General features: G+C 40.2%; 2 protein-coding genes across 3 annotated transcripts; both read right to left on the reverse strand.

Annotated features, from left to right (window-relative positions):
* Positions 1-916: 916 nt before the first annotated feature.
* Positions 917-3633, reverse strand: cenpx (centromere protein X). Of its 2 annotated transcripts, none has more exons than XM_055898555.1 (5): positions 3544-3633; positions 3191-3242; positions 2993-3046; positions 2712-2800; positions 917-2606 (listed from the first exon to the last, which is right to left on the reverse strand). In XM_055898555.1, the coding sequence occupies exons 1-5, from the start codon at positions 3577-3579 to the stop codon at positions 2592-2594; spliced, it is 246 nt and encodes an 81-aa protein (XP_055754530.1). In that variant the 5' UTR covers positions 3580-3633; the 3' UTR covers positions 917-2591. The 2 variants fall into 2 exon arrangements, with proteins under 2 accessions (XP_055754530.1, XP_055754529.1); XM_055898554.1 differs by having other exon boundaries at positions 2712-2830.
* A 4861-nt stretch (positions 3634-8494) lies between these two features.
* Positions 8495-10704, reverse strand: LOC129832771 (heterogeneous nuclear ribonucleoprotein A0). The gene is made up of 5 exons (XM_055896770.1): positions 10596-10704; positions 10236-10321; positions 9802-9897; positions 9273-9428; positions 8495-8694 (listed from the first exon to the last, which is right to left on the reverse strand). Exons 2-5 carry the CDS (start codon positions 10317-10319, stop codon positions 8674-8676), a joined length of 357 nt encoding a protein of 118 aa, XP_055752745.1. The 5' UTR covers positions 10320-10321; positions 10596-10704; the 3' UTR covers positions 8495-8673.
* Between the last annotated feature and the right edge of the window lie 5049 nt (positions 10705-15753).

Genomic DNA, 15753 nt, shown 5'->3' on the forward strand with positions numbered 1-15753 from the left:
AATAACCGAGTCATCAGGCTCAGTTTAGAATAACCCACAGTCATCAGGCTCTCTCAGGTTAGAATAACCCAGTCATCAGGCTCTCTCAGGTTAGAATAACCCAGTCATCAGGTTCAGGTTAGAATAACCCACAGTCATCAGGTTCAGGTTAGAATAACCCAGTCATCAGGCTCTCTCAGGTTAGAATAACCCAGTCATCAGGTTCAGGTTAGAATAACCCACAGTCATCAGGTTCAGGTTAGAATAACCCAGTCATCAGGCTCAGGTTAGAATAACCCACAGTCATCAGGCTCTCTCAGGTTAGAATAACCCAGTCATCAGGCTCAGGTTAGAATAACCCACAGTCATCAGGCTTTCTCAGGGTAAAATAACCCACAGTCATCAGGCTTTCTCAGGGTAAAATAACCCAGTCCCCCCCACATGCCTAATTTATTTACCATCACAATTACACCCTGCTCTTCCCCTGTGGGCCATGTTCCAATTCCTTCTGTTTTGCTTCTTCTTTTCAAATGGAAGATCTATGCGTGTGGTCTCTGCAATTGTTTGGCTGACACACACACACACAGATTGACAAAAACACACACTCATGCACACACACTCCATTCAACTTTCCCCTGGCCTGTACCTCGAAGTCCCATTCCTCCCCTCCCCTCCTAACTAAACATCGCAGGACAGCAGAAGGGAACTTCAAAGTGTCCGGAGGGGGTACTCCTTTTTTCCTGCCACTTGTCATCATCCAAGGGCCTGGCTGCTCCCCTTATTACTCTAATTGCTTCCAACTGCTCCAGGAGCCTTTGATGGGGGGGGGGTTGGGGGCAGCCAGAGTGAGCATGCTGCAAGCACCTGTTGTTGCAGAGCCAGACACAGGTGGGCTGTAGTGTGGCGGTGCTGTATAAAAGAGTCAGGACTGCACTACTGGGGTGTATTCATTTATGAAAAACTTTCTGGGGTGAAGGTTCCCAAAAACATAAAGATCATCTTTAGAGCTAAGATCATCTGAAGTCTATTAATAGGAAATGTACAAACAGTGACCTTAATGCATAAGACAATCATATCTGTTCCACACAATGTCTATGTAAATGTTCTGTAATGTTTCTTAGGCCTGAACATGGCCCCTGGTTTCTGTTTCTATTGTATTAAATACATATAAACATTTTCAGTGCCCTCCGTAATTACTGGGACACATTATGTTGTTGTTTTGGCTCTGTACTCCAGCACTCTGAATTTGAAATGATACAATGACCATGAGGTTATAGTAGACTGTAAGCTTTCATTTGAGGGTATTTTCCACATTAATGTGGACGATACCATGATTACAGATAGTCCTGAATAAATCATGAATAATGATTGGTGAGAAAGCTGCACAAATATCATAACCTCACAAATAATGCTAACCTGACATTAATGTAACGGTGTTGTATTATTATTGTTAGCATTTCTTAGGGGTATGATATTTCTGCATCTAACTTTCTCACTAATCATTATTCACGATTAATTCAGGACTATCCGTAATCATGGTATCCTCCACATTAACGTGGAAAATACCCTCAAATTAAATCTGACAGTCTGCACTAACATCATTACTCACGATTCATTCAGGACTATCCATAATCCTGGCAGCATCCACATTAATGTAGAATCGTTTAGAAACATATTCTATTCTTATTTACAATAAAAGTGACTACAAATTGACACAATACATTGTTTACCATTCACTTCTATTGGGCACAAAATGAATCTGAAACACAACCAATACGAACAGCAAATGCGTCCTACAAGTTTGTTGAGTCACAAGCTTGATGTAATCATTGCATGCTAGGAATATAGGACAAAATACTCAACTTTTGACTACTTTAATACACAACTGAATTTGTCCCAATACTTTTGGTCCCCAACAAAGGGGGAACTATGTACAAAAAAACATTCATTTCAAAGCGTTTCACCTGATATGAATTTAAAAACTCTCAAATGAAAGCGGCCTGTCTGCACCTTAACCTCAGTCATTGTATCATTTCTAATCCAAAGTGCTGTCCCAATAAGGTCACTGTTTTATTGTCAAACACCAGATCCTCCCCCAGTGCTGCTGGAGTACTAGATGGGAATTCCTATCACACAACTGATTAGAATAAAGCACTTGTAGGTTTTCAATACATGTCTCCCCAAGAAAATCGGTGTCACAGACTGATGTTGCATGCTTTAAAAAAAACTTACAACTTTTATTAGTTAGCAATGGTTTCAAATTATTTCAAACAACAAACTGAGGCAAAATGTACAGAGTTCATTAGAGACCGTGTGTAATGTAACTCAAATAATTACAATATAATATCCGAAATGGGCTGAATGGAGGACTGGGGGAAGGGAGCACCGCTCCTACCTCTCTCCAACCATCTCCAAGCATGAATTAAGAAGTAGAGGAGATTCAACCAATCTTGGAGGACAATGGAAGTAAATAAAAGTGCTTCTTTACTTTTACAAACAAAACAAAAGCCTTTTTCTTTACTTCCATTGTCCCCCTAGAGTTGGTCAATCTCTCAAATTATGAATTGAGGACTGGATAGCTCTCTGGCTCCATCTTCTGGCCTGAAGTCATACTAGAAATCCAACAGCTGGGGAAGAAATGAAATATGTTATGACTGTTGATTCTTATACTGTCATCCCATGACAATAATAGGATAGGATATTTCATAGAATACAGGGGTATATTTACACACCAGTTGAGGCAGGATCTTCTCAAAGTGTTCTATGTCCAATCTGTCACAGTCCTCTGCCTCAGCCTGTTTTATCGTTCTTTGTGCAGCTTCTGAGCAACAAAGAGTCAGGGTCTGTATTCCTAAAGCAACTCGGAGTAAAGACTGCTGATCTAGGCACAGTTTTGCATTCAGTATTTTAGATCATAATGAATACGATTATATGGATAGGGGGACACATCTGATCCTGGATCAGTGATTGATTTCCATGTACATTACAGCCACAATCAATCGTTTGAACTTACCTTGAACAAACACATGTAGCATCTCTGCCATAAGGATGACAGCATCGGCACCGACTTGAGAAAAACAAAGAAACAAAGGTCAAATGGCGATGACTTAGCTAACAGCCTACAACTGTTGCTTCATTTGACTAAACATGATCAGGTCCAAATCTTTTCCAGGATAGCTACATTAAACAACTCCACTAGCAAGCAACTCGCCTTTAGTTTTCTCCTCCTTGAAGAAGCTTGACAGGAGTTTGCTTACCGTCTCCTAAAAAGAAAGAGAAAACCCATGATTCTGAATAACACGATGCTCGACAACAGTGCGTTAGTTACTGTAGTGAATTGCTTCCAAAAACAACTGCCATTGTTGTCTAAAGTATCCAGTAGGCTGATCATTTAGCTAGCTACCCCGCTGAATTTGCTCCATACAGTCCGCTCAGCCGAACTTGAAAATTAGGGTTGTGATCTTGCTTTAGTTACAAAATGAGGGTTGTGATCTTGCTTTAGTTACAAAATGATGTGACTCACAACATAGAATAATTAATAGTATTTTGGGTGCTTTCTCTTACATTTTTGAATGTGATTTCCGCGCTGCTTTCCGCCATTTTCAGTTCTGTCGATCAACGCTCTCTCAGCAGTGATTGGCTGCATCGAGTCCGTGATTCTTTACGTAAAACGCATCGCGCAACGCAAGAGGGAGTGACCACTTCTATTCCAAAGGAAAAATAGTACCAAATAGAAAAGTAGAAAATAGTAAATGTCTTAAGAAAATGTGTGTGCTTGCTAGTTTAAAGTGCATTTACAGTTTTAACAGATGTAACTATCCAAGCAGAAGAGAAATCTCCTTCAACCAAACTCAATTCAATATCACTTTTGAAATACAATAAATAGCCTAGCCTATATTTTAAATGTATTTCTTTTTTAATAAATAGCCTACTAACTTTTCGACAAGTTAACAAATTACATGTTGGATTAACGTCTCCAACTCAACAATACAAGTTAAAGAATGCTATTAAACTAGTGGCTCAGATGGAACTATCCAAGCAGTAGACACATCTCCTTAATATGTTGATATGTGGTTGCCTTGTCAACCAAACACAATTCAATAATACTTTTGTAATACAGTAAAGAGCCTAAAGTTAAGGCTATCTTCCAAACTAATGTAACAATAAACCTTAAATGAGTAACACACCCATACTTAATGTAACAATACATTTCTTCTTATATAATCATATAAAGCGTGCAGGTTGATAGCGATAGGTTGTTGAAGGTTTGTGGAGATCTTCACAAATGTGAAAATAATCTGTGAAAATTTCAAATGGCATTTTGCACTTTTAATGTAATTTCAACTGCAATCCAGGTCATTTGGTTCTGCTATTAAATGAAGCCCCGTGATAACACATTCATCTGTTGTATAAACAAAATATAATTGTTTTCCCATTTTAACTTTGCTGTGGTTTTAAATGGTTAGAAGCGCAGTGATAGATATTTTGGTGACTAAACCAAAAATCAGACATTGTTTTTTCATTGGAATTTTGTTGTGCTTTTAGATGGTTGTAAGCATAGTGATACAACATTGGAAATTCAACCAACTTTTAGCTGTCTTTTTGAGTGGGTAATCTCATTGATTAACGTCTCAACCCAATATTACCCAATTATCCACATTGAAAATATGTGGTGTGCCCAGTGGGATACAGAGGTGAGTGTATTTCAGTGTATGTGTGTGTGTGTGTGTGTGTGTGTGTGTGTGTGTGTGTGTGTGTGTGTGTGTGTGTGTGTGTGTGTGTGTGTGTGTGTGTGTGTGTGTGTGTGTGTGTGTGTGTGTGTGTGTGTCACAGCTGCGGTTTTACCAGGTAGGTGTGACAGGGTTTGAATTTTATGTGTTTGCCCTTGACACCTCTTCTGACAGGTGAACCTTGTAGTGAAAGATCTTCATATCCACCTTCAGAGACACAGAAAAGTCACAGGGTTAGAGGAGAGAGAAAGAGAAGATGAGAGAGGGAGAGCGAGCAAGAGAAAAGAGGTGAGGGATGGTTGAGTTTCATTTTACAGCCAGTAGGGGGTAAAACAGCTCTACTCCTGTAAAGTCCTAAGATTATCCACAAGACGTCTTTCCCGAGGATAACCAGTCAGATAAACATGCTGTATTAGAGGTAGAGAATTACACTGGTCAAAGAGATCACAGCAATCACAGCCACCAATTATCATACACCATCTAACCGCTCACTTCCTCAGGCAACAGTTCAGACCACCAGACTGAGGATTCATATTTTCCATACACAGAAAATTGCAAGTCTTTCCCAGGCATCCCAAGATTTCCGTTCATACGGGAAATGCTATTTAAAAGTACACCAGACCACCACACCAAAACAATTGACATAATCGGACATAATTATACCACTGTAAATTGAGAAATATACACAGGAATCTAATTGTTTCTGGTTGTATTTGTTGCAAATTCATCAACTCAAAGTTCTCTAAAGTCCAATTTTTTTGTATGTAGCCTAGTTTTAATGTAGGCCCATGAAGCACTGTTGGCCGACTGGTAAGATATTATGAGGTTATTATAGCCTAGTGAAAATGGCATTGATTAGCTAGTAACCCACTAATTGTGTTGACTGGTGAATATCCCATGCATGCTGTGCTAAACGACCAGACAAGCAAATGACTACTATAGTGGAGTTTCAGCACCATGGACAGAGGTCAATCAATTACCCACTAATCTGACTACAGTTAGATCTGTGCTCTCGCTTTTATTAGTAAATGTCTATTTCCTATTGTAGAGGAGAGTGGGGTAAGTGGAGCAACGTTTTTTTTACATTCAGCATCACCCCATCAAGGGAAACATAGTATTCCTTCTAACAAATATATTTGCATATATTTCAGGATGATGTGTATCCCTGGAAATAATCAGAATTCATGTAAATATTACAGTTTTGAAAACATAGCTTGTTGAAAAAAGTTATTGTGGAACAATATACCCCTTACCCAGGGTAAATTGAGCTGCGGGACAGGGTGAATTGAGCTGCGGGACAGGGTAAATTGAGCTGCGGGACAGGGTAAATTGAGCTGCGGGACAGGGTAAATTGAGCTGCGGGACAGGGTAAATTGAGCTGCGGGACAGGGTAAATTGAGCTGCGGGACAGGGTAAATTGAGCTGCGGGACAGGGTAAATTGAGCTGCGGGACAGGGTAAATTGAGCTGCGGGACAGGGTAAATTGAGCAAAATAAGCTGCGGGACAGGGTAAAATAAGCTGCGGGACAGGGTAAATTAAGCTGCGGGACAGGCTAAACTAAGCTGCGGGACAGGGTAAACTAAGCTGCGGGACAGGGTAAATTAAGCTGCTGGACAGGGTAAATTAAGCTGCTGGACAGGGTAAATTAAGCTGCGGGACAGGGTAAATTAAGCTGCGGGACAGGGTAAATTAAGCTGCTGGACAGGGTAAATTAAGCTGCGAGACAGGGTAAATTAAGCTGAGGGACAGGCTAAACTAAGCTGCGGGACAGGGTAAATTAAGCTGCGAGACAGGGTAAATTAAGCTGCGGGACAGGCTAAACTAAGCTGCGGGACAGGGTAAACTAAGCTGCGGGACAGGGTAAATTAAGCTGCTGGACAGGGTAAATTAAGCTGCTGGACAGGGTAAATTAGGCTGCGAGACAGGGTAAATTAAGCTGCTGGACAGGGTAAATGAAGCTGCGGGACAGGGTAAATTAAGCTGCGGGACAGGGTAAATTGAGCTGCGGGACAGGGTAAAATAAGCTGCTTACTTGGTGAAAATGTGTTTTTAGGACACAATGTAAAAACGGAGAGCTGGAGCTCGTCTGAGCGGTTGGGTTCTGTTTGATGTCATATTGATATGTTAAACAAATGTGTAATTAGTGATTCCCTCGAACCTGCACATGAACCTGTTTTTAATTAGTTTTGTTTATTGTATATTAGCTGTGTTCTCCTTCACTTTAACCAGGCTAAAAAGAGAGAAGCTTAAATGATTCAGGTTTTATACTAATGGTGGAGGAGAAATACAACTTGTAAACTGTTATAGACTTATTTATTTTGCCACTCAACCCAAACTTTAACAACCCGTATGTGTGTTAGGCAGAGCGCCCCATGCTCTTGTATAAACCTGGGGTGGCATAGTGTGGCAGTTTGACTTGTGCATTTGGTGTTCTTTCAGATGAGCTAACAGTGGCATTTTCTGATGCTATCAAATAAAAATCAAATCAAATTTATTTATATAGCCCTTCGTACATCAGCTGATTTCTCAAAGTGCTGTACAGAAACCCAGAAACCCAACGTGATTCAACGTGATTCTTCTTTGCTTTCACCACAAATGGGAAGAGAATAAAGGCATCTCTGCATGAACCAGAGAGCGTACATTGCTCCAAAACAATTTTCTCTGCACAAGTACACACAGGTGTGAAGAATGACATGTTAAGCTGTATCGGCCCGTACCCAGAATCACCAACCCACATTTTTAATGATCATGGTCACAGTATGGATAAGGTCCACATGGTGCAAAATACATTGATCCTTAGTGGTTTTGGAACACTCAGCATTTCATTAAAGCAAACAACTAGCAACATCTAATATGCCCTTTTAACCAAAGCAGTAGAGCAGAGCTTCATATTTCACTACCTAACCAGTTTGTCCAGAACCCATAGCCTATGAAAACCCTATTAGTACCATGAGCATACCACTGTGCATCCCGCTGCTGGCTTGCCTATGAAGCCAAGCAGGGTCATTCCTGGTCGGTCCCTGGATGCTGCTGAAAGTGGTGTTGGAGGGCCAGTAGGGGGCACTCTTCCTTCTAGTCTTAAGATCAAAATCCCAATGCCCCAGGGGAAGTGATGGGGACATTTCCCTGCGTAGGATGCTGTCTTTCGGATGAGACGTTAACGTGTGACCTTACTCTCTGTCACTAAATATCCCATGGCACTTATCGTAAGAGTAGGAGTGTTAACTCTGGTGTCCTGGCTAAATCCGGGCGGCAGGTAGCCTAGCGGTTAAGAACGTTGGGCCATTAACTGAAAGGATGCTGGTTTGAATCCCTGAGCTGACTAGGGGATATCTGTTGATGTGCCCTTGAGCAAGGCACTTAACCCTATTTGCCCCTGTTCTGGATAATAGCATCTGCTAACATGTACATTTCCATCATGGCACACCTAACCTTCCCCTCATTTCTAATTGGCATGTATCACTCCTCACCTCTCCAGCTGTGGTGAGCGTTCTGGCACAAATGCTTGTCATCATCTGGAAAGGCACTATATAAATGTTGGGCCACATAAAATATGAATATATTAGTCTTTTTCCAAATTCTGTTTCCTCCATTTCGTTTAAGGTTTCCGTTCCCATTTTTCCCCCTATATTTTATCAAGAAAAAAAACGAAGGGAAAAAAACAACGTTTTAATAGAAGACAACTAAATTGGACATGGTCCAAGCACACCAAGAGTTGTGAACAGGGCACGACAAAACCTATTCCCCCTCAGGAGACTGAAAAGATTTGGCATGGGTCCTGAGATCCTCAAAAGGTTCTACATTTTTCAACAAATAATCCATGTATCCATGTATCCCATCCAGTTTGGATTTCTTTTAAATAATGTAGGTACAGTATCATCCGGCCTCTGATACATTCTCAAAGATGCTCAATTGATGAACAGACCCATGGACCGTCTGCGGATAGACCTGGCTGGGATGACCTCAACCTTCTGGGTCATCCATCTATATGAAAGATTAGATTTTAGCATGGTAAAAGAGTTGCAAAAACAGTGACTTCTGTTGGACTCTTGCATATGACTTTAGACTTGACTCAGTGTTTTAATAGTCAAGGATTGAATCAAAGTATATTTTTAAACAAATTGACCTTTGACCTAGAAGAGTCTACACAATGTTAACCTGCATGAATCATAACACACATCTGTTTATGAAGAGAGAGACTTGAGATTTGACTCAGACTCGCCCTGTTGAGACTTAAGACTTGACTGGTGCTGAAAGACCTGTGACCCAGACAGTGACATATTGATAAGACTGGCTGCATGTGCTGGATAAAAGCAACCTACACACAACCGTGTCAACACAACACTCATTAAAACATGTTTTCAATGTGTAATCACAACAACAAAAAAGTCAGAGGATTAAAGGGAAAAAATACAAAATTCCTAACGTTGATGATTTCTGTAAATCCAATCAGTTTTCCACATTGATTCAACATCATCATATTTACTTTTTGGGTTGATATGACATAGAAACATTGCTGATTCATTCAACAAGTCTTTGCCAAATGTTCTGTTTTGATTTACCTTCAGACTGACAACTCTCTTGACCTCCACTTCCATTCCTCCTATATAGTGAGGACCCGCCCAGTCTGCCGTATCTGCCTCCTCCTCAGAGGAAAACATCACGAATCCGAAAGCACTGGCACTCTTTGAGTCAGAGTCCTGTGGAGTCTTCTTGATCTATTTTCAGAGGATGGACCATCACCATAACCAATAAAAACACCAATAATCCAAAAAAATACTTTGATTTAAAGGGGTCAATCTGTGATAGCTACATCCATTTATGGACTTTTAAATGACTGATATAGAGCCAATGATTCTTGAAGAATATAACTTATAAATACCTGGTGAGATTAGTTCAACTGTCTTACTGTCTGTCCCATTAGAATGCAAAATATAAGCTTGTTTTACTCCACTGACTGGAGCGTAAAAAAGGTGGAGGGGTGGATGCTATGTTTAAAACTACAGGTTGCCCCTTTAAAAAGGTATGGTTTAGGCCTTATCCACGTGAGGCTAATATTACAATAATTGATATAATGACTTATCAGCCTACCGTGCATGCTGTAATGCTGCCCCACTGTCGGAAGTAAGCTTGTAGGTATCCTTCATTTACGTTAGTGATCAGATCCTTAATAAAAAGCCCGTGATCCTGTCCAACAGATACAAAATAAAGCCAGTCATATTTTAATTTTAAAATGTAATCATAGTAAAGTAACTATATCGTGTGTCTGTAATAGGAATACTATGAAAATACACTACATCCATTCATAGGCTACTAAGAACTACAGATGTCAGACCTTAATTTGATAACCCTGTTGTTGCAGCAAATCAAAGGCTTGATTTGGCATAACTAAAAAATGTCCATTAATTATAATCCACATTTCCTGTTGCTGCAGGATTATTTTCCTGCTGTGACAAACTGGTCAAATTAAGACCCTACACCTGTAAGTGTGTTTAAGGATGGTCAGAAAAATAAGTGTTTGTTACCAGTTTACACTTTTTGGCCAAAGCAGCCATGTATTCTTTAGGGAGGGATATGTACACTCTCCTTTGAGGCTCCATTTTCTCCATAACTAGAGGGAAACAGAATAAATCAATATTTAATTTAACCCTGTGAAAAGCTGTAGTTTTTGGATATTTGCTTTAGACAAAAATCTAAATCGATCAGATAATGCCTTATAAAATATATTTAAAGAAATTATCAGTCATAATTAACTTAACATGAAAATAACCTGTTAGAGTAAGATACAACTAATGTTTCATTAGTAGACTTTATTTTCTGTAGTAAAAAGCCCAAAATGTGATCTTTCACTAGAAGTATAATGATATATATATTGTCTTACATACCAACAGAGGTTGTAGAGATGTACTTCCACCGGTTTGTTTGGTAGCCCTAAGAGCATTGCCTAGGAAAACCCATTCTAAAATAGAATTCAACAGGTGGATTTGGGGTGGGTACAAAGTTTCTCTTCCTGCTTCACAAGAAGATGTTGCAATCCTACTCTTGGCTTTCTACAAGTTCCATGTTACTCACCCTGCAGCATAGCTCACATATTACTGGATTGGATTCCACAGAAATGTCTTAGTAAAAGGGCATTGTTCCCCCTCCTCCCCATTGTGATATGTTGTCTCCTAGGAATGAATGTTAACTAAAAATCTAGGTAATGATGAGGGCCATCTTGGGGTCATGATAGGGGCTGCACCAAATGATTGATGTATTCTAATAATTGATTATGCTTATGTTGTATTAATAGAAGGGGAAGGGCTATAAGACCCTCCCCCACTACATGTATAGGGTCCTAGACTACAGATTAGCAATATATGCATTATAAGGTTTAATAATGTTCCACAGTTCTTTTCTAGTCTCTGCTCTCATATATGAAACGGTCTGAGCAGATGTGTGAGCCATTGCGGTCAAAACAGGGTGTCTGTGAGAAAGCGCCTCAAGGCTAAAAGAGATACATAGACACAGACCCCTGCAGAGTAAATAGATAAGAGACAAGTCAGACACACCACTGTAAGCCACACGGGAATGGAAAATTACTGCTGAGCCCTTAGAAAACACAGGACTATTGTTTTCTCCTGCAAGTTTGTATAAATGCATATGCATGGGCTTGGTCTCATGAGTAGAAGGTGTTGACGTAGGCAGTTACATCACTAGGGGTTGACTGCAAGCATATTAAAGCAACTTTAACCTTTTATATTTTACAGAACTTACTCTGAAACATGTGTGCTGTGTTTCCATTGTCAACTTCTGTCTGCAGTTGCATTAATACAGGTTTGATTGATTTACTTAAAGAAGATATTTTCTGATTTCTGATTTCACCAATAAGCCAATGATTGACAAGGAACAAGGAACCTACCCCAACAGTAACATTAGGTGACAGTAATGTTAGGTGACACCAGAACTGGGATTACTCACCACGGACTGGAAGAAGCTTTTTCCTTTAACGAGTCCGACGAGAAAGATATACTGCTCTCCCGGGAACAGGCCCAGATCCACATAATTTGCGTGAAGGATGGAGGAAAAGAGGATGCAGATCAAGCTGCCTTTTGAGATTCCGTAGGCGAGCAAGTCAACTCCCATTGCCATCAATTCTACTTGCAATCATTGGAAAATAAAATGGATGACCTACAATTATGATTATCCTACCAACGGGACATTAAGAACTGTAATATCCTATGTTTCACATAGTTGTGGCTGAACGACGACACGGACAATATAGAGCTGGAGGGATTTTCAATGCACCGGCAGAACAGAGAAGCTACGTCTGGTAAGATGAGGGGTGGGGGTGTGTCTTTTTGTCAATAACACCTGGTGTGCGATGTCTAATATTAAAGAAGTCTCAAGGTATTGCTTGCCTGAGGTAGAGTACCTTATGATAAGCTGTAGACCAGACTATCTACCAAGAGAGTTCTCATCTATATTATTCGTAGCCATCTATTTACCACCACAGACCGATGCTGGCACAAAGAGCGCACTTAACCAACTCTATAAGGCCATAAGCAAATAAGAAAATGCTCACCCAGATGTGGCGCTCCTAGTAGCAGGGGACTTTATTGCAGGCAAACTTAAATCAGTTTTAACAATTTTTTACCAGTATGTCACATGTGCAACCAGAGGATTTAAAAAATATATATATATTTTTAACTCTGGACCACCTTTACTCCACACAGAGATGCATACAAAGCTCTCCCCCGCCCTCCATTTGGCTAATTCAACCATAATTCTATCCTCCTGATTCCTGCTTACAAGCAAAAACGAAAGCAGGAAGTACCAGTGACTCACTCAATACGGAAGTGATCAGATGGAGCGAATGCTATGCTACAGGACTGTTTTGCAAGCAGACTGGAATATGTTCTGGGATTCATCCAATGGCATTGAGTATACCACCTCAGTCATTGGCTTCATCAATAAGTAAGTGCATTGCCGACGTCGTCCCCACAGAGACCATATGTACATATCCCAACCAGAAGCCATGGATTACAGGCAACATCCCCATCAAGCTAAAGGCTAGAGCTGCCGCTTTCAAGGAGCGGGACACTAATCCAGATGCCTATAAGAAATCCCGCTATGCCCTCAGACAAACCATCAAACAAGCAAAGCGTCAATACAGGATTAAGATTGAATCCTACTACACCGGCTCTGACAGGGCTTGAAAACTATTACGGACTACAAAAGGGAAACCCAGACGCGAGCTGCCCAGTGACGCAAGCCTACCAGACGAGCTAAATGCCTTTTATGCTCGCTTCGAGGCAAGCAACACTGAAGCATGCACGAGAGCACCAGCTGTTCTGGATGACTGTGTGATACCGCTCTTGGTAGCCAATGTGAGCAAAACAGGTCAACATTCACAAAGCGGCAGGGCCAGATGGATTACCAGGACGTGTACTCAAAGCATGTGCGGACCAACTGGCACGTGTCTTCACTTACATTTTCAACCTCTCCCTGACTAAGTCTGTAATACCTACATGTTTAACTTCATAGTGATAGGGGGCAGCATTGGGAAGTTTGGATGAAAAGCGTGCCCAGAGTAAATTGCCTGTTACTCAGACCCAGAAGCTATGATATGCATATAATTACTAGATGTGGATAGAAAACACTCTAAAGTTTCAAACACTGTTAAAATAACTCATATGGCAGGCAAAAACCTGAGAAAAATCCAACCAGGAAGTGGGAAATCTGAGGTTTGTAGTTTTTTTAAGTGATTGCCTATCCAATATCCTGTGTCTATGGGGTCAGATTTCACTTCCTAAGGCTTCCAGTAGATGTCAACAGTCTTTAGAAGTTGTTTCTGGCTTGTATTGTGAAAGGGGAGAGAATAAGAGCTGTTTCAACAAGTGATCAGGCTGAAAGCCTTTAGTTTAGTCTCGTGCGTGGCCGTGAGCACGCTGTGAGCGCGCCGCTCGTTCTCTTTCCTTTCTAATGACAATGGAATTGTCTGGGCGGAATATTATTGAAGATTTATGTTAAAAACATTCTAAAGATTGATTATATACACATCGTATGACATGTTTCTATGAACTTTAATGGAACTTTTTTGACTTTTTGTCTGGACTTTGTGCCCGTGCTTTGTGCATTTGGATTACTGGACTAAACGCGCGAACAAAAAAGAAGGTACTTTATCGAACAAAACAAACATTTATTGTCTAACATGGAGACCTGGGAGTGCCATCAGATGAAGATCAAAGGTAAGTGATTAATTATAACGCTCTTTCTGACTTTTGTGACACCTCTCCTTGGTTGGAAAATGGCTGTATGGTTTTCTGTGACTAGGCGCTGACCTAACATAATCGCATGGTGTGCTTTCGCCATAAAGCCTTTTTGAAATCGGACACTGTGGCTGGATTTTAATTATGAGATTTCTGTTGTTTGAATTTGGCACCATACAATTTCACTGGCTGTTGGCGAGGTGGGACGCTAGCGTCCCGAACGATCCCAGAGAGGTTAGAGCAGACCGCCATAGTCCCTGTGAAATGCTTACTTACAAGCCCTTAACCAACAGTGCAGTTCAAGAAGAGTTAAGAAAATATTTACAAAATAAACTAAAGGAAAAATAATAAAAAGTAACACAACACCATAACAGTAATGAGGCTATATACACGGGGTACCGGTACTGAGTCAGTGTGAGGAGGTACTGGTTAGAGGTAATTTGTACATGTAGGTGGGGGTGAAGTGACTGCATAGATAATAAACAGAGAGTAGCAGCAGTGTACAAAACAAATGGAGGGGGTGTCCATGTAATAATCCGGTGGCCAGGTCTAACCATGACTGTGCCCCTGCCCAGTCATGTGAAATTCAGATTAGGCCTAATGAATTTATTTCAGTTGAGTGATTTCCTTATATGAACTGTAACTCAGTAAAATTGTTGAAATTGTTGCATGTTGCATTTATATTTTTGTTGAAGCTTGAAAGCAGTGACAGGCAGCCCAGATACAATAAATTTATTTGTAAAAATATATTCAGAAAAGGCAATTAGCCATTTATGGCCCACATTGGAAATACCATAGTAGTGCAAAACACACCTACGATGGTCTTTGATACATATCAGTCTCAGTTACTTTACATTCCGATAGTCTTGAATACATATCAGTCTCAGTTACTTTACATTCCGATAGTCTTGAACACATATCAGTCTCAGTTACTTTACATTCCGATAGTCTTGAACACATATCAGTCTCAGTTACTTTACATTCCGATTGATATGTGTTCAAGACTATCGGAATGTAAAGTAACTGAGACTGATATGTGTTCAAGACTATCGGAATGTAAAGTAACTGAGACTGATATGTGTTCAAGACTGTCTCAGTTACTTTACGTTCCGATAGTCTTGAACACATATCAGTCTCAGTTACTTTACATTCCGATAGTCTTGAACACATATCAGTCTCAGTTACTTTACATTCCGATAGTCTTGAACACATATCAGTCTCAGTTACTTTACATTCCGATAGTCTTGAACACATATCAGTCTCAGTTACTTTACATTCCGATAGTCTTGAACACATATCAGTCTCAGTTACTTTACATTCCGATAGTCTTGAACTCATATCAGTCTCAGTTACTTTACATTCCGATAGTCCTGAACACATATCAGTCTCAGTTACTTTACATTCCGATAGTCCTGAACACATATCAGTCTCAGTTACTTTACATTCCGATAGTCTTGAACACATATCAGTCTCAGTTACTTTACATTCCGATAGTCTTGAACACATATCAGTCTCAGTTACTTTACATTCCGATAGTCTTGAACACATATCAGTCTCAGTTACTTTACATTCCGATAGTCCTGAACACATATCAGTCTCAGTTACTTTACATTCCGATAGTCTTGAACACATATCAGTCTCAGTTACTTTACATTCCGATAGTCTTGAACACATATCAGTCTCAGTTACTTTACATTCCGATAGTCTTGAACACATATCTGTCTCAGTTACTTTACATTCCGATAGTCTTGAATACATATCAGTCTCAGTTACTTTACATTCCGATAGTCTT

This window comes from Salvelinus fontinalis, chromosome 34 (genome assembly GCF_029448725.1).
Source record: "Salvelinus fontinalis isolate EN_2023a chromosome 34, ASM2944872v1, whole genome shotgun sequence".
Taxonomy (NCBI): domain Eukaryota; kingdom Metazoa; phylum Chordata; class Actinopteri; order Salmoniformes; family Salmonidae; genus Salvelinus; species Salvelinus fontinalis.

What these genes read in the sequence shown, in the direction of transcription:
- LOC129832771 (XM_055896770.1), bottom strand. Translation starts at nt 10,319, where the DNA reads ATGGAGAAAATGGAGCCTCAAAGGAGAGTGTACATATCCCTCCCTAAA. An exon ending in TGGCCAAAAAGTGTAAACTG is followed by an intron (nt 9,898 to 10,235) that starts GTAACAAACACT and finishes TCTGTTGGACAG; the next exon opens with GATCACGGGCTTTTTATTAA. An exon ending in GCAGCATTACAGCATGCACG is followed by an intron (nt 9,429 to 9,801) that starts GTAGGCTGATAA and finishes CTCTGAAAATAG; the next exon opens with ATCAAGAAGACTCCACAGGA.
- cenpx (XM_055898554.1), bottom strand. Translation starts at nt 3,579, where the DNA reads ATGGCGGAAAGCAGCGCGGAAATCACATTCAAAAAT. An exon ending in CAAGGAGGAGAAAACTAAAG is followed by an intron (nt 3,047 to 3,190) that starts GCGAGTTGCTTG and finishes GTTTTTCTCAAG; the next exon opens with TCGGTGCCGATGCTGTCATC. An exon ending in GCTACATGTGTTTGTTCAAG is followed by an intron (nt 2,831 to 2,992) that starts GTAAGTTCAAAC and finishes GAGTTGCTTTAG; the next exon opens with GAATACAGACCCTGACTCTT.